At 40.3% G+C, this 26,849-nt stretch overlaps 1 protein-coding gene across 6 annotated transcripts in view; it reads right to left on the bottom strand.

Moving 5' to 3' along the window:
• The window catches only part of PHKA1 (phosphorylase kinase regulatory subunit alpha 1), a 123,410-nt gene that overhangs the window by 25,013 nt on the left and 71,548 nt on the right, over positions 1-26,849 (bottom strand). For 4 of the 6 annotated variants that reach the window (XM_062183646.1, XM_062183642.1, XM_062183643.1 and 1 more), the window contains 5 exons: positions 22,288-22,366; positions 18,944-19,110; positions 16,840-17,016; positions 14,544-14,635; positions 13,700-13,839 (listed from right to left, as the gene is read on the bottom strand). In XM_062183646.1, coding sequence (XP_062039630.1) covers positions 13,700-13,839; positions 14,544-14,635; positions 16,840-17,016; positions 18,944-19,110; positions 22,288-22,366 — 655 coding nt within the window. The remainder of the gene's footprint in view (positions 1-13,699; positions 13,840-14,543; positions 14,636-16,839; positions 17,017-18,943; positions 19,111-22,287; positions 22,367-26,849) is intronic. The other 2 variants (XM_062183647.1, XM_062183648.1) reach the window with 1 other exon arrangement.

Genomic DNA, 26,849 nt, shown 5'->3' with positions numbered 1-26,849 from the left:
CCATTTGGGGGGTGAACCAATGGAAGGAACACCTTTCTCTCTGTCTCTCTCTATCTAATTCTACCTGTCAAATAAATAAATAAAAAAAGAATCCTGATAAAACCATGATTAACACTCTGCAAGCCAAATAAATACATAGGCAAGAAAAAGTCTTAGTTTCAGCTGAGCTTTGATAAAATGCATTCTTTTATACTCTCCAAAGGCTTCAATCAGCCGATATTAAAGACAAAAGATAACTACTGCCAATGTAGAAAGTATGCTACACTTCAGAAACTAATGAAGAAATTAGAAGAATGTGTGTTTATTTTAGAAGGGTGCACAAACATTATTGCTATAAAAATTATTACAACACAAGTTCAACTACAATGTGTTAAAAAGGTACACAAAGGCTTATGAAATTGGGAATGTAATATATGATGAGAGTAGATTATTGATTAAATGATTTTAAGACAGTCAAGTAAGGGGCCAACAATGAGGCATAGCTGATAAAGCCTCTTCCTGTGATGCTGGCATCCCATATGGGTGCCGGTTTGTGTCCTAGCTGCTCCCCTTCTGATCCAACTCCTTGCTAATTCCTGGAAAAAGCAGAGGCAGATGGTCCAAGTGTCTGGATCTATGCCACCCACATGAGAGACGAGGAAGAAGTTTCAGGCTCCTGTTTTCGGCCTTGCCCAGTCCTGGGTGTTGCAACCATCTGGGGAGTGAACCAGCAGATGGAAGATCTCTCTCTGCCTCTCCCTCCATCTCTGTAACTCTGCCTTTCAACTAACTAACTAAATAAATAAATCTTTTTAAAAGAAAGACAATCAAGCAGGCATCTGGAAAAAGGTGGATCTGTGCCTTATACTGTACACACTGCAATTCCAAATGCATAAACCACCTAAAGGTAAAGGTACTAGAAAAAAACATGAGAGAATTAGTTTATAACTTTGGAGTTAAGAGGACTTTTTAAAAAAGATTTATTTATTTATTTGAAAGGCAGAGTTACAGAGAGGCAAAGGCAGAGAGAGAAGTCCTCCATCCACTAGCTCACTCCCCAAATGGCTGCCACGGCCGGCGCTGCAGGGATCCAAAGCCAGGAGCCAGGCGCTTCTTCCGGGTCTCCCAGGTGGGTGCAGGGGTCCAACCACCTGTGCCATCCTCCATTGCCCTCCTGGGCCACAGCAGAGAGCTGGACTGGAAGAGGAGCAGCCGGGACTAGAACTCGGTGCCCATATGGGATGCCAGCACCACAGGTGGAGGATTAACCAAGTGAGCACAGCGCCGGCTCCCTAAGAGGACTTTTTTTTTTTTTGACAGGCAGAGTGGACAGTGAGAGAGAGAGAGAGACAGAGAGAAAGGTCTTCCTTTGCCGTTGGTTCACTCTCTAATGGCCGCCGCGGTAGCGCGCTGCGGCCGGCGCACCGCGCTGTTCCGATGGCAGGAGCCAGGTGCTTCTCCTGGTCTCCCATGGGGTGCAGGGCCCAAGGACTTGGGCCATCCTCCACTGCACTCCCTGGCCACAGCAGAGAGCTGGCCTGGAAGAGGGGCAACCGGGACAGGATCAGTGCCCCGACCGGGACTAGAACCCGGTGTGCCGGCGCCGCAAGGCGGAGGATTAGCCTGTTGAGCCACGACTTTTTAACAATGCAACATATATGGGAATCCATAAAACAGGTTGTCAGAAAGTTCCCAGACTGATTAAACTTCATTAATCAAGGCTTTGGGAAAACAAGCACTCTCACTATATAACTTTTTTTTTTTTTTTTTGACAGGCAGAGTGGATAGTGAGAGACAGAAAGGTCTTCCTTTTTGCTGTTGGTTCACCCTCCAATGGCCGCTGCGGCCGGCGCATCTCGCTGATCCAAAGCCAGGAGCCAGGTGCTTCTCCTGGTCTCCCATGTGGGTGCAGGGCCCAAGCACTTGGGCCATCCTCCACTGCCTTCCCGGGCCATAGCAGAGAGCTGGCCTGGAAGAGGGGCAACCGGGATAGAATCCGGCGCCCCAACCGGGACTAGAACCCGCTGTGCCGGCGCTGCAAGGTGGAGGATTAGCCTGTTAAGCCACGGCGCCGGCCTCACTATTTAACTTTGTGAGTGAAAATTGAGATATTCCTTCTAGGGGACTATTTACAAATATTTATTTAAAACAGCAGAAGGCTGGCGCTGTGGCGCAGCGGCTTAACGCCCTAGCCTGCAGTGCCAGCACCCATATGGGTGCCGGTTCTAGTCCCGGCTACTCCTCTTCCGATTCAGCTCTCTGCTAGGGCCTGGGATAGCAGTAGAAGATGGCCCAAGTTCTTAGGCCCCTGCACCCACGTGGGAGACCCGGAGGAAGCTCCTGGCTTCGGATTGGCACAGCTCCGGCCAATTGCGGTCATCCGCTGGAGTGAACCAGCGGATGAAAGACCTCTCTCTCTGTCTGCCTCTCCTCTCTGTGTGTAACTCTTTCAAATAAATAAATAAATCTTTAAAAAATATACAAGGAGAGAATTAAAAAGAAAACAGCAGAAAACAGCTTGATAGTTCCTAAAATGATTAACCATTGAGTTACCATATCATCTAGAATTTCTACTCCTAGTTATGTACTCAAGAGAAATGAAAACATATTGTCCATGTTATATATTATTCATATCTATGTATAATGCTTACACAACATTATATGTAATAGCCAGAAAGTGCTAAAAACTCAAATGTCCATCAACTGAAGGATGGATAAATAAAATGTGGTATAAATACACAGGTGATAATATTTGGCAATTAAAGAAATGAAGTACTGATACATGCTACAACATAGATAGAATCTGAAAATACTATGCCGGGGTGGGCATTTGACTTAATGGTTCAGCAGGGATTGTTCAAGTAACTGGGCTCCTGCCATCTGCATAGGAGACCTGAACTGAGTTTCTGACCATGGACCTTGGCTCATCCCAGTCTTGGCTTTTCCAGGCCAATCTGGGAAGTGAACCAGAGAATGGAAGCTCTCTCTCTTACCCTCTATCCTGTCTCTTTCTCTGTCTCTTGAATAAGTAAGTAAAAATTAGAAAATATTAATATCACAAAATGTGGGATTTATGACAATGTTTATATGTGTATGCATATAATATTTACCTGTGATGTGAATAGGGAAAATATTAAAATTACTAAATGTGAAAATTAAAACATGGAAAAATAAATCAATAAAAAGCAAATATTTTGTTAAATGAAAGAAGTGACTCCATTAATATAAAGTGTCCAAAATGGGCAGATCTTTAGAGATAGAAAGTAGATTAGTGTTGTGTAAGGCTAGAGGGATGAAGGGATTGAGGTTGATGGATAAGGAGAGTGGGTTTCTTTTTGGGGTAATGAGGATATTCTAAAATGGATAGTGAAGGATTCATAAAAATGTGAATGTATTAAAAGCCAATCAGTTGTACACTTGAACAACAATTACTTTTTTAATATATCAATTCCATTTCAGGTTTATTTGTGGGATAAATTCCTTCCACACACGTGAAATGTGTGCTATAGTATTATTTATGACAGTGGATGGGAAAAATTCTAGTGTCCATCAATAGGAGACTGGTTAAATAAATTATGACATACTCAAATAATAGAATGCTATACAACTATTAAGGAAGTAGGTAGGTGTAGATTGAGGCAGATGGTATTTTCCCAAATGGCTACAACAATTTTTCACCCAATGCTCTTCTTACAATGTGACTCCCATAATCCTTCTATCAAGAGGTGGGATCTGCATTCCTTCCCCTCATATCCAGACATGCCCATGATTAAGGCAAAAGTGATGCTATGTCATTTCTGAGAAAAGGTCATAAAAAGTAATGATTTCTATCTACTCCTTTCTTGGGACACTTATTCTTAGAACCTAGTCATTATTACACTGTGAGGATGTGGATAAAATGGAGACACATTTGGTGAGGTCATTTATAGGTGTTCCAGCTGTAGGTAATCTGGTTCTATGCAACAGCCAGTATCAACTGCGAGACACAGGAGTGAGCAAGGCTTGTGATGACTACAGCACCAGATACTGTCTGACCAAACCTGAATGAGAGACCATAAATGAGAATTGTTTTAGCTGATCCCAGGCAAACCTCAGGTAATTAAACAATTTTAAATCTTATTCTAAGCCACTGAGTTTTGCTATGAAGCAATAGATAGCTAGAACACATTTGTAGTGATCTTAAGGATATATAATTTTAGCTCAAAAAAGCAAGATATAGGACATTGTATATACTATGCTACCATCCGGGTAAATACAGGTAAGAGTATCCAGATATATTTCTATTTACTTACATAAGCATAAAATGTCCTTGGGTGGACACACACACACAGTATTGATTACCAGTGAGAAACCAAGTATCAGGAAACAGAGGCAGGAAATAAACTTTTTACCCTTCCACTATATATTCTTTTGTACCTAAAATATTGTGAATCATAAGAATGCGTTACCTATTTGATATATTAAATTAAAAAACGTGAAATGAAAAGTACTTTAGAGTCATACAGTGGATACAAAAACCACTGAGTGCAAGATATTTACACAGTCTCAAAATATATTCCCACAAGATATGTTTTAATTACAAAGGGCACCATAGATAAACTTTATAGTGGAGAAACCTGGATGGGTTTTGATTTTATTTTGCTATGAATAAATTACTGGGCCAACTGACAAATCTTAATAAGGTCTGTAGATAGGTAATAGTATGGTTTTTAATATTAGTTTTCTGATTTTGGCAGTTTTTCCGTGTTTGGGTAGTAGAGTTTGTTTTTAGTAAATACACACTGAAGTATTTAAGGGCAGAGAGGGTTATATCTGCCACTTACTTTCAAATGGTTCAGAGAAATGATATGAGGGTATTTTAAAAATTCATGGAAAAACGGAATTAAAAGGTAAGATTATTTTTGTGTAAGGCATTGAAGTCTATAGTCTTTTTTAATACACATTTTCCATGAATTCTTTGAAGACTGCCTGTATATGTGATTGAGCATTGATGATAATGGTGATGGTAATGATAATGTGAAAAAGAGAGAGAGAGAAGTGAGGAGGAGAATGAGAGAGAGTGTGTGAAGAGGTAAGGGAGGGGAGTGGGGATGGAGAGGAGGAAGAAAGAGGGGAGAGGGGAAGTAGAGGGGGAGAGAAAAGCTCAGTAGAACTATCTGAGGTCCCTGGGCGAAGGATATGCAGAAACGTCTTTGTAGCATACTTAGAACTTTACTCTATGTTTGCAATTGTCACAATAAAATTTTAAAATATGAAAAAAGTGTTATGAGATCTCAGAATCAAGGGATATTATATTTATTACTAGAAATTGGAAAAAGCTTCAGGGAGATGATAGATGAACTAGACCTTGATGAACAGAAAGAACTGCAACAAGTAAAGATGGGGTGCAGTACAGGAGAATATTTTAGGCAGAGGCAAAAGCACAAACCAATACCATGAAGGTAGATATGTATAAGCTGTGTTTTGGTGACAGCATTCATATTATAAGAAAGGATTATGGTCTACGGCCATACCACCCTGAACGTGCCCGATCTCGTCTGAGAAAGGATTATGGTGGATAAATTTGAAAGTCAGATCCTAGAGAATGTAGATTTGGCCAATGACTTCCTATGGTAGTGATGATGTTGTATAGAGAGGCAGAGGACAAGTTGGAGATGATGGCTCAATTTCAAGTCTCTGTGACTTGAAAGAATGATGGTGCCATGCATAGGATCAAGAAAGATAGAAGCGGAAGGCTTGTGGTAGATAGTTCGATTGTAGACATGTTGAGCAGGAATTCCAGGTAGATTAAATATGTAAAAATTTAAAAAAAATTATTTAAGATGACTCAAAATATTTTTTTTGAGAGGCAGAGTTAGACAGTGAGAGAGAGAGAGAGAGAGAGAAAGGTCTTCCTTCCGTTGGTTCACCCCCCAAATGGCCACCACGGCCAGTGTGCTGTGCCAATCTGAAGCCAGGAGCCAGGTGCTTCCTCCTAGTCTCCCATGCGGGTGCAGGGCCCAAGCACTTGGGCCATCCTCCACTGCACTCCTGGGCCACAGCAGAGAGCTGGACTGGAAGAGGAGCAACCGGGACAGAACCGGTGCCCCAACCGGGACTAGAACCCTGGGCGCCGGTGCCGCAGGCAGAGGCTTAGCCAAGTGAGCCGTGGCACCAGCCATCCTCAAAATATTTTTAAGTTCTGTGAGGAGAGAAAGTCCCTTTTACATGACAAGAAATCCAGAAGTCAAAAAGGAAAAGATTGATATGTTCAGGGCTGGCATTGTGCAGTGGGTCAAGCTGCTGCTTGAAATGCCAGCATCCCATATTGCATCGCTGGTTTGCATGCTGGCTGCTCTGCTTCCAATTCAGCTTCCTGCTAATGCCCCTGGGAAGGCGGCAGAAAATGGTTCAAGTACATGGGAATCTGTCAATCACATAAGAGACCCAGATGGAGTTGTTGGCTCCTGGCATCTACCTGGCCCAGTCCTCGCTGTTAGGGCCATTTAGGGAGTGAGCCAGTGGATGGAAGATCTCTCTCGCTCTCTGTTGTTCTGCCTTTTAGATAAAGGTTGGTACACTCAACCATATGTAAAGAAAACTTCTGATTAGAAAAAAGCACATAAATAAAAAATCAAATTATTTTTTAAAAAAGTCTGCAGTATATCTAACAAAAAGGGTAAAATCTAGTGCTGTCAATAAGAAAAACAAAAATAACCCAGTAGAGAATAAACTAAGGTTATGAACAGACAATTTACAGAAGAATTAGTTGTTAATAAGCACAGGTAATAGCATCTTTTATTCTTCTGCTTTTTTAAAAAATATTTTATTTATTTATTTGAAAGAGTTACAGAGAGAGGAGAGGCGGGGGGGGGGGGGTCTTCCATCCGATGGTTCACTCCCCAGTTGGCTGCAACGGCCAGAGCTGCGTCCATCCAAAGCTAGGAGCCAAGAGCTTCTTCCAGGTTTCCCATGCGAGTGCAGGGGCCCCAGAACTTGGGCCATCTACTGCTTTCCCAGGCCATAGAAGACAGCTGGATCGGAAGTGGAGCAGCCGGGACTTGAACCGGCTGCCATATGGGATGCCGGCACTTCAGGCCAGGGCGTTAACCCGCTGAGCCATAGCGCCGGCCTCCTTCTGCTCTCTTTTTTTAAAAAAAGATTATTTATGTATTTGAGAGGCAGAGTTACAGAGAGAGAGAGAGGGAGAGACATAGAGAGAGGTCTTCCATCCTCTGGTTCACTCTCCAAATGGCTGCAATGGCCAGAGCTGTGCCAGTCCAGAGCCAAGAGCTTCTTTCCGGTCTCCCACGTGGGTGCAGGGGCCCAATGCCTTGGGCCATCTTCTACTGCTTTCCCAGGCTATAACAGAGAGCTGGATCAGAAGTGGAGCAGCTGGGACTCAAAATGGCGTCCATATGGGATGCTGACACCGCAGGCCAGGGCTTTAACCCACTGCACCACAATGCCGGCCCTAGAGTATTATTATTTTAATATTTCTATTTCCTTTTTAATTTTGTGGTAGGGCACTTTATTTAACAAGAATCTTTTGAGCACTTACGATGTGTCAAACACATACTAAAATTCAGAGTAATGAAAAGGTAAAGAAGGTTATTATATCTGGTGAAGAACTTCTTGCTGCATACTCACATGGCAGAAGGAAGATGGTAAGGTAACCAAATGCTACTTCAAGTGTCTTTTATAACCATCTTGATCCAATTAAGAAGGGACAGTCCCTAATCGGCTCATCACCTCTTATTAAAACCAAATTGGCAACATCTGAATTACAGAGCACACATTCAAACTATACAAGTAGTATGAGATTAAAAACATTCTGTGTCTCTGCCTCTTCCTGTGTCTTTCAAATAAATAAAATAAATCTTTAAAAAATAAAATAAAATAATAATACTCAATGCCTCTTTGCTTTATTGGATGGACTTGGACAGGGTTGCAACAGACAGGAATTCCTTCACATCTTGAGCTTGTCCAAAGGTTTATGGTCCAGGTTCTATTAATGAGAAGGGAAGAAAGGCAAGGAAAGTCCAAGAAGGGGAGGAGAAGGGTGTTACATGTCTAGGTGATATTCCTCAGCAGCACTGCAGGGAGTGTCTGGGTTGTGGATCTCTGAAGGGCACCAGTAATTTGGAGTATTCATGACCTGGGGCTTATCTATCAGTGGTAGATGTGGGGTGGAGTTTTGAGGAGTATACAAAGCAGGCATGCCATAAATGGGAAAAATTTGTGTATTTGGGTAATTTTTAAAATAACTGGATGTGTAAAATTTTACTTTTGGTATTTTTCAGTTAATAGGAAGACCTGTGTCTTTTTCAGTTAACTTGCTAAATTGCACGGTTTGATGGAAACAACATGGGCTTTGGAATTAGAGATCAACGTTTTTAATCTTATCTCTTTCCCTCGGTATGTGACCTTGAGCAAGTTGTTTAAACCTCTCTGAGACAGCGTCTCCATCTTTACAAAATACAGTTACCAACTACCTCATAGGAAAAGTATAAAGATTAAGTGAAGAAAGTAGTTCATTTGACCAACCATATTGAGAACATACTATAAGACAAGCAGTTGGCCAGTGCCGCGGCTCAATAGGCTAATCCTCCGCCTTGCGGCACCGGTACACCGGGTTCTAGTCCCCGGTTGGGGCGCCGGATTCTGTCCCGGTTGCCCCTCTTCCAGGCCAGCTCTCTGTTGTGCCCCGGGAGTGCAGTGGAGGATGGCCCAAGTGCTTGGGCCCTGCACCCCATGGGAGACCAGGAGAAGCACCTGGCTCCTGCCTTCGGATTGGCGCAGTGCACTGGCCGCAGCACGCCAGCCACGGCGGCCATTGGAGGGTGAACCAACGGCAAAAGGAAGACCTTTCTCTCTGTCTCTCTCTCACTGTCCACTCTGCCTGTCAAAAAAAAAAAAAAAAGATAAGCATTGTGTTAATTTCTGAGTCTACAGAGATAAATAAAACACAGTCACTGATCATGAGTATAGTCTAGTGGGGTGATATATATATATATATATGTATATATACATAAAATATAATATGAAAATACAAGGATACTTTAAAAAGTTAGTGCAAAGTGGAATTGAAAGATTTTGGTGTGCAAAATTTTTTGCAATCCATGCATAGTTTTTTTTAATAACATGCATTTCCATGAACTTTTTGAAGACCCCTAGTAAGCATAATTTCAAAATAAACTTATCTTTTAGTCCCATATTCCATAAAATTTTGAAGTATCCTTATATACATATTAGTGGTCTGTACAGCACATTACAGGGGTTACCAATGGAACAGGGGGTAGAGGAGGCAAAGATTTCAGAGATGACTACTTGGAGGATGTATTATGAGCTGAATTTTATCAGATGAATACAAAGTCAGCCTGGTGAACAAGAGAGTTTAGAAAAGTTTATGGAGAGAGTAACATGAGCAAATGCACAGAAATGAGGAACAGCACAGTGTCGCTGGAAAACTGTCAACACTTCTGTGTTGCTGGATTATCAATTATAGAACACAGAATGGTGAGAGAGGAGTCTGGAGGGGAGGCATGAACTTTATCCTGCAGACCATATTAAGGTTTTAAAATTTCTTCCTCTGCTTCAGGGAAGCAATTGAATACTTTTAAATTTGGAAGTGACTTGGTAAGATGAGCACATTAAAAAGAACATTGTGGGGCCGGCGCCGTGGCTCAATAGGCTAATCCTCTGCCTTGCAGCGCCGGCACACCAGATTCTGTCCCGGTTGCCCCTCTTCCAGGACAGCTCTCTGCTATGGCCCGGGAAGGCAGTGGAAGATGGCCCAAGTCCTTGGGTCCTGCACCCGCATGGGAGACCAGGAGAAGCACCTGGCTCCTGGCTTTGGATCAGCGCAATGCGCCGGCTGCAATGCACCGGCCGCGGTGGCCATTGGAGGGTGAACCAACAGCAAAAGGAAGACCAGTCTCTCTGTCTCTCTCTCTCACTGTCCATTCTGCCTATCAAAAAAAAAAAAAAAAGAAAAGAAAAAAAAAAAAGAAAGAAAAAGAACATTGTGGGCAGGCGCTGTGGCGCAGTGGGTTTTAACGCCCTGGCCTGAAGTGCCGGCATCCCATATGGGCGCCCATTCGAGACCTGGCTGCTCCACTTCCAATCCATCTGTCTGCTATGGCCTGGGAAAGCAGTAGAAGATGGCCCAAGTCCTTGTGCCCCTGCACCCGCGTGGGAGACCTGGAAGAAGCTCCTGGCTCCTGGCTTCAGATTGGCGCAGCTCTGGCCGTTGCAGCCAATTGGGGAGTGAATCATTGGATGGAAGACCTCTCTCTCTCTCTCTCTCTCTCTCTCTCTCTCTCTCTCTCTGCCTCTCCTCTCTCTGTGTAACTCTGACTTTCAAATAAATAAATAAATGAATCTTTTTTTTTTAAAGTGCTGTATAGAACTAAAAAAACCAAACCAGGATTCGACAATTCTTGATGAAATAATGAAACCAGGAAATGACCACTGATGATTACAAAACCACTAGGAGAAAAGCTAAATCCCATAATTACATAATGGCCAGAAAAGGCTAACAACATCTGACCAATCTTAACATGACAAAAAGAGCATCTATCATATATTGTGTACCTCCTGGTATGATAGAATAGGAAGTACAGTGCATCACCTATGTAGTTGTCTTGCCTAAAAAAACATTAAACCCGGGTCTATCAATCCTTTAGATCTATCAATTTACAAGTAACTCTAAAGTGAGAAGAACATGTTTGAACATTATCTTGGGGATGCAATTGAAAAAATGAAGAATGTGGAAAATTCTATAGGACAAGCAACCCACTAACTCAATAATTGTCTAAGAAAAAAAAAGGGAGAGTTTAGATGTTAAAAACGCTGAGAACATAAAATAACCAAGTACAATACGTGGACCTTCATTGCATCGTGAATTAAACAAATCAACAGCAAAACACACATTTATGAGATAGAGAAATCTGAATACTAACTAGATGCTTGATGATATTGAGGAATGATTTAAAATTTTTATACATGATAATGGAATTGTAGCTATTGTTTTATAGTCCTACATGTCCTTGTGGCGCTATTCATTCTTTTTTAGTCTAAGTATCTCTGTTGTTCAGATTGAGTAATCTCTGGTGTTCTGTCTTCAAGCCACTGCTTCTACCTCTGTCCTCTATATTTTGCTGTTTCATTTTGGTTATTGTATTTTTCATTTCTAAAACTTCCATTTGGTTCCTCTTCGTATCTTCTGTTTGGTTCAAAGGTGTTCATACTTGACTGTTAATTCCAACCTCTGTATCATCTTAATATTGGTGTCTGTTGATTTCTCTCATTCAAGTTGAGATGGTTCTTGGTGTGACAATGGTTGTCAATGGTATCTAAGACATTCAAGGTACTAATATTGTAAAAATGTGAATCTTATTTAAGTCTTGTTTTAACAGGTCCTTTCTGACACTGTACCATAAGGGAAAAGGGGATGCTGCCTTATTATTGTCTGGTAGGGATGAAGTTGAGGTTTTTCATTTAGTCTTCATGGATAGGGTGAAGGGTGCCTCATTACTGCCGAGCAGGGGTGGAAACTTAGCTCCCTATGTGCCCTCCACCAATATATTTACTACATTACCACTGAGTGACAGCGGAAGTCCTGACTGTACTAGGCTTCCTCTGATACCATCTAGCAGAAAAGGGGAGGGGTACCCCATTACCATAGTGTAGGGATGGAAGTTCAGGCTCTCTATGTGGTCTCCACTGAAACCTGGGGGGCTCTTTAAACTCAGAGAATATTAAAGTCCCAAAGTGCTACTTTGCTTTCACTGACATAAGGTGGCAGTGGAAATACAGACCAGTGCCTGTCTTGTTATAACTGGACAAGAGTAAAGTCCGGACTTCCCACTTAGCCTTTGTTGACAGCAGTAGAACCACAGTTTTTTGCTATGATACTTGGCTGGAGTAGTACAATTATTGTCTGAAAGTTATCTATCTTGCTAGACTGCCCCTTCCCTAGTCTTTAGTTTAGAAAGGACAGGTTTTTTCCTTGGGACTTTTGTTTTCTGTGCCCATTGTTGTTTTCAGGTTGCTGGCTTCTTCATGACCCAGTACAGGTCATATGAAGCAAAAAAGAAAACTATGGGACCTCATTGTCATGTTATTTCTTGGATTCTGAGGTCCTTATCTGGTCTGCCTTATTCTCTACACCTTTAAGAGTCCTGTTATAGCTGTTATGCAAATACTATCCTCCTGGAGTTGGCAGAAGATCCCAGGAGAAATGCATCTACTTCATCTTTTCCAGAAGCATTAGTCCCATTGTGGCTATGTTCTAAGATATTCTTCATCTTTTAGAAATAATATTGAAATGTTAAAGAATAAAATGATATATGGTATATTTTTCAAAATAATCTAAGGGGAAGAGTGAACATATACATGTAACATGATTAGCCATGTGTGAATCAAGTCAGCCCCCTGTATCTGCAACAAACCATGAATCCAAAGTACTAAAAAAATGCATCTTTCCTGAACATGTACAGATTTTTATGTCACTATCCTCTAAACAACACAGCATAACAACTATTTACATAGTAACTACATTGTGGTAGGTTTTATAAATAATCTAGAGATGCTTTAAAGTATACAGGAGGATATGTGTAAGTAATATGCATCTACTACACCATTTTGTATAAGCAATTTGAGCATTTGTACGTTTTAGTAAATGCAGGGGGTCCTGGAACCAATCCCTCACAGATACTAAGGGACAACTCTTACTGTTCCAGCTGGGTGATGGATCCATAGTATTCATTTCTCTTTTCACTTTTGCCTAAGAGAGAATAAATGCTTGAATAAAGCAGCACTACTAGAAATACAAAAAGGTATTTAGAGGTAAGGCTGGAAAGAGTTGGTGATTAACTGGACATGGGTAGCAGCTTGATGGTTAGGTAACTGTTGGCTCCAAAAATGGAGATGGAGAATTTAAGAGACTCTGACTCCAATTTTGATATTTGACTGATGATAGATTTCCAGCCCCACCACTTGCCTTTCCTTTTGTCCCTATATCTGAGAAGGTGATAGGCAAGTCCATGTGCTCCTTTCTTTGGTGCCAATGAGAATACTCATGATAGCCACAGCCCCTAATCCTAGTATAATTCAAAATCCAGCACCCTTTCTCTGATCTCTCAAACTTCGTGGAGAGTGAATTGGGAGTCTTCTCTACTCTTTCCAGAAAGCCCATTATGTGAGTAGTTAACACTATACTCCTTCTTGGTATCTGTACAGCATCATCAGTCTCAACTCCAAACTAAATTTAGGGAACAGGGGTCTGTCTTGCCTGCTTATGGTGACTACAACATGAAAAGAGAAGGTTATTTTTGTAAGTGGCTGTAGGGAACACGAAAGAAAAAGTCCAGTTTGGGCATACTGCACCTGAGACATGTGGATACAAAGTATGTAGCACTCAGAATTGTTATTTTATTTTTCCTATAAGCCTCCAAATTCTTTCTTCTTTCGGGGTAAGAATTTTTATAGATTTTATAAAAAAATGGAAGCTAAATAAGAACCATAATAATGATAATAATACTTAGCAGTTATTGAGGCAAGTATAACCCAAATTTTACAAATGAGGATAATTGAGGCTTTAAAACCCCACAATGTGTAGGTTGTTAAACTGTATTTAAATCTAGATGAGTGAAACTGCAGAGTTGGGCTCTACTTACTACGCCATACTTCCTCTCTATGTGAACATTAAAGTAAATTGAAAATCTCCATCACTTACTTCATAGTATATAGCATGTAGAGAATATCAGCTTGCTCCTGTAAGCTTGACGTCTCCTTCAACTGCAAAACCAGTGCCTGGAAGTCCACTTCCCCAGACTGGTCTCTAGGAAGATGTACTTCTACACGAACAGTTGGAACCTTGAGTTTGAGAAATGGTGAAAAGAATTAAGTCCATCAGGGCTCAACTTAAACAATGCCCTAGAATGAGTCATCTTTTTACCCCCAAACCTTTTCCATAAGCATTCTCTCAATGTCAATGAAAAGCAAACTGAAAATAATGAAGCCTTCAGCATTTATGACACAGCAATCTATTTTTCTTAAAGCTTGATTAGAAAAACTTGTCTGGGGCTGGTGCTGTGGCACAGCAGGTTAAGCTGCCACTTGTGACCCGGCATCCCATATCAGAGTACCAGTTCGAGCCCTGGCTTCTCCGCTTCCCATTCAGCTCTTTCTCTGCTGATGTGCCTGGAAAAGCAGTGGAAAATGGCCCACGTGCTTGGGCCCCTGCCATCCATGTGGGAGACAAGGATGGAGTTTCTGGCTGTTAGCTTTGGCCTAGCCCAGTTCTGGCTGCTGCAGCCACTTGGAGTGTGAATCAACAGATGGAAGATCGCTCCATCTCTATCTCTCCCCATCAATCTCTGCTGCTCTGCCTTTCAAATCTTTTAAAAAAATAAAAAGAAAGAAAAACTTGCTCACTTCAAATGTGAACTGAAAAGGACATGTATCTTCACCAGGATAGCATTTTGCCTACCACTACTTACTAAGAGTAGCCATATTATTTTCCACAAAGGCAGTAGTTTTGCAAAAAGCTGATGGAAATATCTAATGTGCAAGTTTACCTGGTCCTCCTGTGAGGGATGAGATGAGTCAAGTAAGTTGAGTGAAGGGCGAGAAGCCTGAAATAACTTTGTAGGAAGATACATGTGAACATCTGCAAGAGGTTGACATTTATGAGAAAGGTTAGATAATTAGAAGACAAATAAAAATGTATGGTTGACCCAAACAACGAGGTCACATATGGGTCAATTCTTTATAGAACAAGAATGATAAATTTCTTCCTTATTGGGAGTATCAACAAAAATATGAATATTAGATAATTTAAAGAATGTCCAACTAATCAATAAATACATTTTGAATTGAATTTCTGGAATTACAGCATAAAGATGTACATATAAGATATTAAACTTACTAATATAATAAATAACACAATGGTGCTATTATCGATACTTTGATAGAATATCACATATAACAGATAGAACATCATTATGTTTTATATTTTCTAGCTTTCCAAGGAGAATATCCGATTGCTTGCAGTTGGATTTCCCTAGAATATGTGGATGAATGATACTATCTAGGAAATGAAAAAATATAGTGGCTGACCAACGTTGAGATATTGCTAAGATTTTTTTTTTTTACTTACAGTCCATTGTTGAAATACTTACCATAAACTCTAAGGAGAGACTTTCTGGTCATTTTCACCATTTTACAGATACAGAAAGAGAGATACAGATACTTACTTGTTCAAGCAAGTAAGTAGCAGAGCTGGGAATTAAGCTCAAGTTTACTGATTTGCAATCAAGAAGTATAAATTAATAAAGTTTCTCTCTTCACATAAGCCTTTTCTTCAGGAGGCATACCCCAAGGATATGTTAAGTATTTCCCCATTATGAATGCTTAGTGATTCCCAAATGTTCATGTTTAATATCTTTTGTTAGTAATAGTCAATAAAGTTTTAGGCAGCAAGAGCATGCATCTCAATCATTCTTATTATCTGTAAAATGTTAATATTGAGGTCCTCTCCGTGGTCAAGGAGCCCTTTTCTCCTTTCATATGCAGCTACCATGGAGTCTCTGAACACTCTTAGGAACCATGACTACACTGCAAATACTACTGAAGGAGGGTAAGTGGGGAGGATAATGGCCAAACTGTGAAGAGTGAGTACTGTATGACAAATACAGCTCTACATTGCTAGAACAATAACTGTAAAAGTTACAGCTGGAGGCCAGTGTTGTGATGCACTGGATTAAGCCTTTGCTTGTGACCCCCAGTATCAACTAACAGAGTGTTGCTTCAAGTCTCAGTTGCTCCATTTCTTTTTTTTAAAAGAATTTATTTATTTAGTTAACAGGTAGAGTTACAGGGAGAAAGGTCTTGCATCTGCTGGTTCACTCCCCAGATGGCTGCAATGGCTGGAGTTGCACTGATCTGAAGCCAGGAGCCAAGAGCTTCCTCCAGGTCTCCCACATGGGTGCAGGGGCCCAAGCACTTAGGTCATCCTCAACTGCTTTCTCAGGCCACTGCAGAGAGATGATTCAGAAGAGGAGCAGTTGGGACTTGAACCGGCACCCATATGGGATTCCAGCACAGAAGGCGGAGTGAGGCTTAGCCCACTATGCCACAGCGCCAGCCCCTCACTGCTCCACTTCTGATCCTGCATCTCTAGTGCATCTAGGAAGGTAGTGGAAGATGGCCCAAGTAATTTGGGACCCTGTCATCCATGTGGAAGACCCAGATGCAGTTACAAGCTCCTGGCTTCAGCCTAGCTGAGCCCTGGCCATTGCAGCCATTTGGAAGATTCTTTCTCTCCCTCTCCCTCTCTCCCACTTTCCCTCTCTCCTCTCCCTTTCTCTGTGTTACTCTTCCTTTTAAACAAATAAAATAAATCTTTAAAAGAAGTTGCAGATGGCTCAAGGGAATCAAACGTGGCTTATTTAAGGAAGACAATCTCCCTTCCCGTTGTATGGTCATATTGTCATATTGTAATAGTTCTACAATTGCTTTCTCTTTAAACAAAATTACTGTCAAAGGAGTAATTTTTCCAAAGGAAAAACCTTTTTTAGCACCCCCCCCCAACTTTGATGTTAAAATTGAATACACTTGATGTCCCTTGGTCTGCTGCTTCTTACTATGTTACTGGTTAAGCCAGACAACTATACTATCTGTAGCAAAACTATATCCCATTCATTAATTTTACAGATATTTGAGTGTCTAACATGTTCCAAGTGCTGCCTGAGATACTGGGGATAAAGCAGTGGAGAAAACAAAGTTACTGCTTACATTGTCATCAATGCCCGCCCCCATCCTGCTCTTCACGTCATCCTGTGCCTGACTCTAGTGAGTCATGGCATTACTCACTCTGTACATGCAGCTCCTTGGCCTTGGTCACCAAGGACATTAAGTCGCAGGTTGTTTGTACAGCAGCTCGGAACCGATTTAGCCCTCCCTTCTGTGAGGCAGGTGCTAGTTTAGGATGGGGAGCAGTGTGTGCCAAAAGGTGATCTAAATAACGAGCAACTTCATCACCACAGCGAGCTGCAAGGTTAGTGGGGGGAGGGAAAGGAGAAAAAACAAATATGTTAGTTATTTCACAATCATCCCTAGGGAAGAGAATGACTCACTCCTGTGCTCACAACACAGGAAGTAGGTTGCTTTTGGCTCATGAGGGAAAAAAGCTCCTGATCACTATATAGCTTTAAGATTTAGAGAGAGACTATGGCTGTTTACCAGGGCCAACCTGTTTTTCAGTTTTGCTGAGACAATGTTAGGGTTCCTGAAAGCAGAATGAGCTTATTCTAGGACAGGTGGAGCAAGCATTTCATAATCTGTGTGCGTGTGTGCGTGTGTGTGGGTGTTTGTGTGTTTGCACATGAGAGTGATAGTTGGGGTGGTGGCGGCAGTGGTGGAGGAGGAGCAGAACAAGCCCCTTCAAGCCCCAGTAGAATGAGGCGACTTGGGTGAGAAAGGGTCAAGGGAGGTCAAGTGCCTTCCACCAAATATTTAGCCTCGCTCTTAAACAGATTCTACTAAGGACAATTATAATAACCAGTGGAAAAAAAAATCTTCACGTGACATTGGTATAGAAAGGACTATGGGTCACACACTGGTGTTTTTAGTCATGTCATTTCTTTATTCATCAAATATTTATTGGTTAGTATTTACCAGGTAGTGTACTAGGTGCTGAGGTTTCAGGGTGAAGAAGATAGATACAGTCTCTAGGCTCTTGGGCTCCCCCTTCTCCATACACCTTCTATAACTGTCTCTGAATATGGATACTGGAACCAAAAATATACATATACCCTGTGGGTACTTAATATTTCAGACTTTACATGAATAGCTACAATGTTTATGGAAGGAAATGCACACTGTCCTTATCAATACTGAAGTCTGCTAAGTCAGTTATGCGTCATCTAGTTTTCAGATGATCTTCAGTGATCTTTCCAGATGTCTTTTCGTGCTTTCATGTGACTACTGGGAACTAGAAGAGTCTTAAGAATGGAACTCATAGTCAGTGACTTCCTGGTAACAAATATTGTACCTTGAGTACAATCTAGATGGCAGGAGGATTATGAAATATGTAGAGGGAAACTGTTTACCTAGAGAAGGGCTGGCAAGCAATAAGCATACCCATTATGAGACCACTCATGAGTAAACCCAGAAGTGGGAAAGTGACTCACAATGTCATAATACCAAATGTAGTGATATATAGCATTAAAATATATATTTCAGAAAGCAATCCAAGGGAATGAGTGCTACAGATCCATAATTACTCATGGAATAGCAAACAACCTCCAAATGTGATTATCCCTATCTAATTTTCAAAGTATTTTACGCCAAGATAGACTTTGGTTGTTATTGATGACAGTAAATCTCCTTACTTTTAATGTAATTTTTCAACAAAGAAATTCAAACTAGTTTAGATCTTATAAATAAAATACAGACTGAATGAAGTGGGGAATTAATGAGTAAATGCTAAGCCTAAACAAGAAGAGTCTTGACTAGTACAAAGACCTCTCCAGAGATTCTGATTTGCTCCTCTTATGTTACATAAAGTAATCTCATTAAATTTAATATTCTTATGCTTTGTAATATCAAAAAGTAGCACATGTATAATTTTCCTATCTCACACTTGATTACATTAAATCTCTCTCACTCATCGCTTCTTCTTCCTACTTCAAAATCACCAGCCACTTCAAATGCCTGGGAGAGAAATCCTCCCCAATTTTAGTAAGGGACAGTCCAACTCCATATTCCACAATTACCACAGGGATATTAGACCAAAACCCAAAGGTAAGTAGAGGGGTGAAAAGTAAAGCCAAACAAAAGTAGAAATCTAAGTGTATTAAACAGGAGTGAGGATGGTACACTGTGAGACTGCTGGCAGCACCAATTATTAAGGACAATGCTAAACAGTCATTTGTATTCTTGTCTAGTCGGGCTAGCAGTTACAAAGCCTCCTTACCAGTACTGGTTGAATTGTAACCATCCATCCAGTCACCTGATTCCAGCTCATCATAGTTGTCATCATAATCTTCACTGTACAGCTTACCCTCAGGTCCAGGGTCCATGAAGCTCAAGTGTGTGCAACAAGATGTTGTCAAAAACTCTGATAATTTACCTGTTTGGATCCTGATGATTATAGAGAGTAGATAGAAAAGCAGGGAGATTCTTTTTAAAACAACACAATCCCAGTTGATAAAAGGGCACATAGAATGTCTTTTGATGGATTATTAATGTTTATATATTAGTACCAATTTTGTAAAAGGGAAATCAAACAGAACTGCTAGGCATAATGTTCAACTTAAATAGCTAGGGAACTGTGTTAATACAGGTTATAATTATGGGTTCATAATCCATTGCCAGAACAATTTTGCTCTCCACTGCCATATAACAGGCCACCTCAAAAGTTCATGGAAAAATGCATTTCAAAAATTTTTGCATCAAAATAAGCTTATCTTTTAATTCCATTCTTCAAAAACTTAATTTTTTTTTTACTTTACTTGAGATGGAGATAAAGAGGGAGACTGAAATGGAGAGGGAGAACATAGAGACAGAAAGAGAGTGAGAGAGAGAATGCTGCTATTCACTGGTTTACTCCCCAAATGCCTGCAATAGCCAAAGCTGGCCCAGGCTGAAGCCAGGAGCTGGGAACTCCATCCAGAGCTCCTACATGGGTGGCAGAGCCCCAACTACTTGAAACATCACTGCTGGCTCCTGAGATGTACAATAGCAGCAGGCAGGAGTTGGGAGTGGAGCTGGGACTCAAATGCATCATTCCCATATGGAATGTGATGCCCAAGTGGCATTTTAACCACTACATCAAATGCCCGCCCCAACTAACTTTTTGAAGCACTCTCATGCCAAACATCTGGTAAAAATTTGCATTGGCTACTAGAGAAGCCAGGAAAGAATGAAGATGAGTCATAACAAATCTACCACACCATTAAAAAAATCCAGAAAAGACCATTTGAACATAAAAGATGGTACCTGGAAATTCTGTTACAATAAATTTTAAGACCCCTTCTTTATAAAGTCAGTTACAAAATCCAAAAGGAAAGTTAATAGTACTAATTTTCTAATGAAGCCAGCTTGAAGGGGCTGCCAGTGGCCACACCTTGGACAATTTGAACATTGAAATAATGACAGGGATGAATCATGACATACTGAATAAAGTAAGAATTCATCAATCTATGCTGATACTAAACTACAAAATCAAAGGGAGTGTAGAAAGCTCTTTTTTTTTTCAACAAATAAATGTGCAGAGTGATAAACACAAAAACACCATTTTACAACTCCATTAGTGATAATTAGCAAGTCAATGGAAGGTAACACCACTTAGTTAAAGACAATTGGTGTTGGGGAAAGGATATGGAGAAATCTGCCATACATTATTTAACCAAGTGGTCAAGGTTAACATTACCAATAATGTGACAAACCAGTCTAATGTGTCTTCTGTTATGATGCACTGAGAAGGATAACGGTGAATACTTCTAACTTTGTGTTACCTTGGCATCCATTTTGAATCTAAGTTTAACTTTATCAGCAGCAAGGCTTAGTCATCCATGACCCAGTTTACAGTTCTACACATCCTCCAGTATTCAGTGTGGTCAATCCAGGTATCTGTCTTACACATCTTCCTTATGGGACAGCTGAGTGCAACCTGTTTGGCTAGCTCCTCCAACCTCCATGCCTTCACATAGACTGTGCAGATATGCCACAGTAACCACCTCTCAGTCACAGTGTGACTTTGTGGAACTCATACCTGCTTGCTTTATATCCACAAATTAATGCTTGTTATGGGACACCTGTTTGGATAATGCCCTAGACTCTAATAAAGGTATTGTCTCACAGAAAGGTTTGTTTCTTCCTACTCTTGTTTCAAGAATTATGTGACACATAGGTCTTCAAGTATATTGTGTATTCCTTCTCTAAGTAATAAATATTTATTTACATCTTGTGTCTCTCCTAGTCACTGAAGGAATGCTCTCTCTACCTTGAAGATACTAGATCAAAACAAGAACTCAACATCACTAGGTAATACTCCTATCAAAATCATACAGCTTGAATCTAATTATGAGGAAACAATCAGAACAATCCAAATTGAGAGATACCATGCAAAATTACTGACCTTAATTCTTCAAAACTGTAATAAAAACTGTCATGACAAATTAACAAAATTCTGGGGAGCTATTCTGGATTAAGACACCAAAGAGATATGACAACTAAATGTGTGATCTTCAGTGGGATCTTGAATTGAGAAAAAAGGCTATGTAAAAGCATTACTGGGGCAACTGGGTAATTCTGATTATGGTCTCCACAATTAGATATCAGTTACAAGAGTCCCACTTTTATCCATGGTTTCACTTTCCATGGCTATAGCTACTCATGGTCAACTACAGTCTGAAAGTATTACATGGAAATTCTGGAAACAAATAATCCATAAGTTTTAAGTATATTTTAAGTATATATATTATATTATTGTTGTTCTACTTCATTATCAGTTACTGTTGTTAATCTCTTACTGTGCCTAATGTATAAATTAAACTTTATCATAGCTATGTATGTATAGGAAAAAATAATGTACATATGATTCAGTACTATCTGCGGTTTTAGGCACCCACTAGGGGTTTTGGAACATATCCTTTGAGGATAAGGTTAAACGACTCTAGTGTATCAATATTAAATTTCCTCAGTGTGAGAATTATATTGTATTTAAATATAAGAATGCTCTGTTCTTAGATGATAGAAACTGAAATACTTAGGGTTAAAGAGTCATGAAGTCTATGAATAACAAAAATGTGCATATATGTCTATTTTATAAAGTGTTTGAGGGGTGTATTTTGTGTGTGTGGGTATGTATATATATACATGAGAGAAGAGGAGAGAGGAAAGAAAGGGAGGAAGGGAGGAAAGTGGGGAGGAGATGGAGAGACACACAGTGGACAAAATGTTAACAACAGGTCAATCTTGAGAGACTATGTGGGTGTTCAGTATTCTTTGTGCAAATTTCTAGGGGAAAAAATGTAATGAAAAGCAACCAGAATAAAAAAATTTGGTAACCTCTTTTTGTTTTTGAAAGAATAAGTTTTCTTGTCCTCTGAAATTTAGGGAAAGAACAGGTTGGGTAAAACTTCCAATCTTCCTCTATAACATTTAAGTTCCTTGATTCATTCTATCAAATACTAGCTCATCTGAGTATGCTGGGATTCTGTTATTGAAGACACACAGAAAAGCATCATAACTCTGCTATTACTATAGCCAGCTCCCAAATTTCATTTCACTAAAAGGTGCATAAAGGTCACTTACCTTGCCCCACCAAAATAGCCATCCTGCATTTTTCGTAGTGCTGCCAAGATACTTGAATTCAAGCTGGTTCCATCCTCATCTTGAAATAAAGAGAATTTTAAAAACAATCTTTGTAGCTTTAACTTTGAAGTAAGGGAAACTCAGTTATTTCAAACTAACATTCTAGAGGTTATGGTACAAATGAGACACCCTGTATTTCCACAACTCAACTAAGAACCAACAACACTGCAGAGCGGGCAAATGACAAGGAATGATGACCAGTCCACAGGCTCCTCAAAGATATTATGTTACTTATCATTAAGTACTTAGCACAGTGCCCCATGGCAAAATACTTAGTAACTACTGAATGCTGACAATAACAACAGAAACTAATTGTTGAATGTTACGTGCTAAGTACCATGCCCAGCATTTTCTAAACTCATGTATTATATAATGAGGCTTGGCTTACGTTTGCAGATAGGCATACAAATATCTAAAAAGCTAACAATTATCTGATTTTATCTAACAGGGATCCTACTATACGTATTCTTGTTTGATCTGTTTTTTCTAACATATCCTTTGCATAGCAAAAAGTGATAATCAGAGCAGACATTTAGATTCTTTTGACATTACAATCAGCACTGTTATGAAAAGCATTGTACCTATATCTTTATGCACTTACTCTGTTATTTCCTTAGGTTAAATTCTTACAAATAGAACTCTTAGGATGAAGGGAACACTTACTAAAAAATTTTACACAGATTGCCAAGGTATTCTCTGAAAAAACTGTGCCAATCATATTTCCACCAACAGTACAGAAAGTAACAGTTTCCCCACACTTCTTTTTTTTTTTTAATTTATTTATTTATTTGAAAGTCACAGAGAGAAGGAGATACAGAGAGAGAGAGAGAGAGAGAGAGAGAGGTCTTCCATCCGCTGGTTCACTCCCCAATTGGATGCAATGGCCAGAGCTGTGCCTATCCGGAGCCAGGAGCTTCTTCTGGGTCTCCCACGTGGTTGCAGGGGCCCAAGGACTTGGACCATTTTCTACTGCCTTCCCAGGCCATAGCAAAGAGTTGGATTGGAAGTGGAGCAGCCGGGACTCGAACCGGCATCCATATGGGATGCTGGCACTGCAGGCGGCAGCTTTACCTACTATGCCACAGTGCCAGCCCCTCCCCACACTTCTAATAACAATGAATATTAATAATCTTTTAATCCTTGTTCAGCTGATAGGTAAAACAAGAAGACATCATTCTAATTTTATTGTCAGTAGGACTTATGAATTGCCTGTTCATGTCTTTCTAATTTTTCATTGGTAGTTTATCTTTTTTAAAATTGATTTTTAAGAATATTTGCATATTTTATGAGTAGTGCCCTTTTTCTATCATATTTATGGCAAATATTTTATATAGTTTTTTTTTTTGACAGGCAGAGTGGACTGTGAGAGAGAGAGACAGAGAGAAAGGTCTTCCTTTTTGCCGTTGGTTCACCCTCCAATGGCCGCCGCGGTAGCGCGCTGCGGCCGGCGCACCGCGCTGATCCGATGGCAGGAGCCAGGTGCTTCTCCTGGTCTCCCATGGGGTGCAGGGCCCAAGGACTTGGGCCATCCTCCACTGCACTCCCTGGCCACAGCAGAGAGCTGGCCTGGAAGAGGGGCAACCGGGACAGGATCGGTGCCCCGACCGGGACTAGAACCCGGTGTGCCGGCGCCACAAGGCGGAGGATTAGCCTAGTGAGCCGCGGCGCCGGCCCTATTTTATATAGTTTTGACTTGTCTTCTGACCTCATCCATGACACTATATAAAATGTTTACTTAACCTTTATGTTTTAAATGTGAATTTGTTTCTTTTTGTACCTTGGAAAGGATAGCTTTCATTAGCCTAAGATTACATAAATATGTCCCCATATTTCTTCTAATACTTTCCTTTCTAGGTTTAGCTCTTTAATCTATTTAGAATTTATTTTTACACAAAAAGTAAAGCAATAAGCCTAAATGAATTAGTTTCCCAAATGTATTCATTTACATTGTTTTGCTTCTATTTAAAATGCTCTGTTTATCATTATTTTAATTCTGATGGGTCTTTCACTTTCTTTTAAAAAATGCCTATTTTTCTTCTTCTTCTTTTTTTTCTTTTTCTTTTCTTTTCTTTTTTTTTTGACAGGCAGAGTGGACAGTGAGAGAGAGACAGAAAGAAAGGTCTTCCTTTTTTTTGCCGTTGGTTCACCCTCCAATGGCCGCTGCGGCTGGCGCACCACACTGATCTGAAGCCAAGAGCCAGGTGCTTCTCCTGGTCTCCCATGCGGGTGCAGGGCCCAAGCACTTGGGCCATCCTCCACTGCACTCCTGGGCCACAGCAGAGAGCTGGCCTGGAAGAGGGGCAACCAGGACAGAATCCGGCACCCCGCCCGGGACTAGAACCCGGTGTGCCGGCGCCGCAAGGCGAAGGATTAGCCTATTGAGCCGCGGCGCCGGCCCAAAATGCCTAGTTTTCTACATTCTCTTTTCTATTTGACTTCTAAAGTTCAGCTTGTTCACAAAGTTCAGCTCGTTTTTATTTTTATTTGGAATTGCACTGAATTGTTAGATTCATTGGATGAGAATGAAAACCCTTTCAAAATACACTATTTGCATCTAGGAACATGATATATCTCTCTAACAATTAAAATATTTTATGATCTTCAATAGTTGTATAATTTTTCTCATCTATTTTAAGAATATTTCTTACTAAACTTACATTATTTAGTTTTCCACAAAAATTTGTCAATTTTATCTAGATTTACAAAATTGTACTTGGTATTCCTTTACAATTTTTAAAGATTCCTTCATTTCCCTTGCTATATCTCCTTTTTCACTCCTAATATTTTTATTACTTGTATTTTTCTTTACTTTGAAGTCTACTATGTTGGATACCAATGTGACCGCATCTGTCTTTTTAAATGAATATTTACAGGCTGGTGCTGTGGCGTAGTAGGTTAAGCTTCTACCTGCAGTGCCAGTTTCCCATATGGGTGCCAGTTCTAGTCTCAGCTGCTCCACTTCCGATTCAGGTCTCTGCTAATGTTCCCAGCAAAGCAGTGGAAGACAGACGAAGTGCTTAGGGCTCTGCCACCCATATAGGAAACCTGGATGGAATTCTGGCCTTCTAGATTTGGCCTGGACCAGCCTTGTCTATTGCCATTTGGGGAGTGAACCAGTGGATAGAACATCACTCACTCCCCGCCCCCTGCCACGTGAAACTCTACCTTTCAAATAAGTAAATAAACCTTTTTAAAAAGTACTCTTGCTCTTTTTTCTTTCCAGATATTTCAAGATTCCAGCTTTTATTGTTTTCTTTCTAAGAACTTCTTTTATGTAATTCTTTTAGGGCCAATATCCTGAAGACAATTTTACTTAATTTTCCTCCATTTGAGAATGTCTTTTTTCCCTTTTATTCTTAAAGCACATTTTTGCTGGACACAGAATTCTTGGTTTGCAATTCATTTCTTTCAGCACTTGAAAAATGTTGTGCTATCTCCCTCTGGTCTTTGTGATTTCTAATGGGAAATTTGCAATCATTTTCATTGCTTTTCTTTTACAGGAAAAGTATTTCTTCTCTCACTAATCTCAAAATTTTCTTCTTTAATTTTCAGGTGTTTTATTGTTATGTGTTTTGGCATGGATTTCTTGGATTTATCTTATTTCTAGCTTTCTTAGATTTTTTAATCTGTAAGCTTATGTCTTTTGGTGATTTTCCAATCATTATTTTTTTAAAGATTTATTTATTACTTATTTGAAAGTCAGTGTTATACACAGAGAGAAGGACAGGCAGAGAGAAAGAGAGGGAGGTCTTCCATCATACGGTCTTCCATCACTCCCCAAATGGTTGCAATGGCCGGAGCTGTGCCAATCTGAAGCCAGGATCCAGGAGCTTCTTCCAGGTCTCCCACGTGGGTGTAGGGGCCCAAGGACTTGGGCCATCCTCTACTGCTTTCCCTGGCCATAGCAGAGAACTGGATCAGAAGTGGAGCAGCCAGGACTCGAACCAGTGCCCATATGGGATGCGGGCACTGCAGGCAGCGACTTTACCTACTACATCACAGCACCAGCCCTTCCAATCATTGTTAATTATAATACTTTTTCAGCCCCAGACTCTTTCTCTTCTTCTGAAACTCTTACAACATGAATGTTAGATCTTTTGTTATTAGTCCCACAGGTTTTTGAGGCTCTCCTCATATTTTTTAGTCTATTTTCACTATGTTGTTTGAATAGTCCATTTCTATAGTTCTAGCTTCAAGTTCAGTCTGTGGTCTCCACTCTGCCATGGAGCCTATCTAGGGAGTTTTTTCATTTCAGTTATTCTATTTTTCAATTCTAAACTTCCATTTGAATCTTTATGTCTTCAGTTTCTTTGCTGAGACTTCCGAATTTTTTGTTTTAAGTATGGTTGTACTTGTATATTAAAGCAGATTTATGATAACTGCCTTAAACCTGTAGTCATATAATTCCAACATCATTGTTGTCTTGATGTTGGTATCTGTTTATCGTCTTTTCTAATTGGAATCTTCCTGGATGTTGGTATGAGTGATTTTCTATTTTATTC

This window comes from Lepus europaeus, chromosome X (genome assembly GCF_033115175.1).
Source record: "Lepus europaeus isolate LE1 chromosome X, mLepTim1.pri, whole genome shotgun sequence".
Classification (NCBI taxonomy): Eukaryota; Metazoa; Chordata; class Mammalia; order Lagomorpha; family Leporidae; genus Lepus; species Lepus europaeus.
This window is presented reverse-complemented; position numbering and strand designations above follow the sequence as displayed.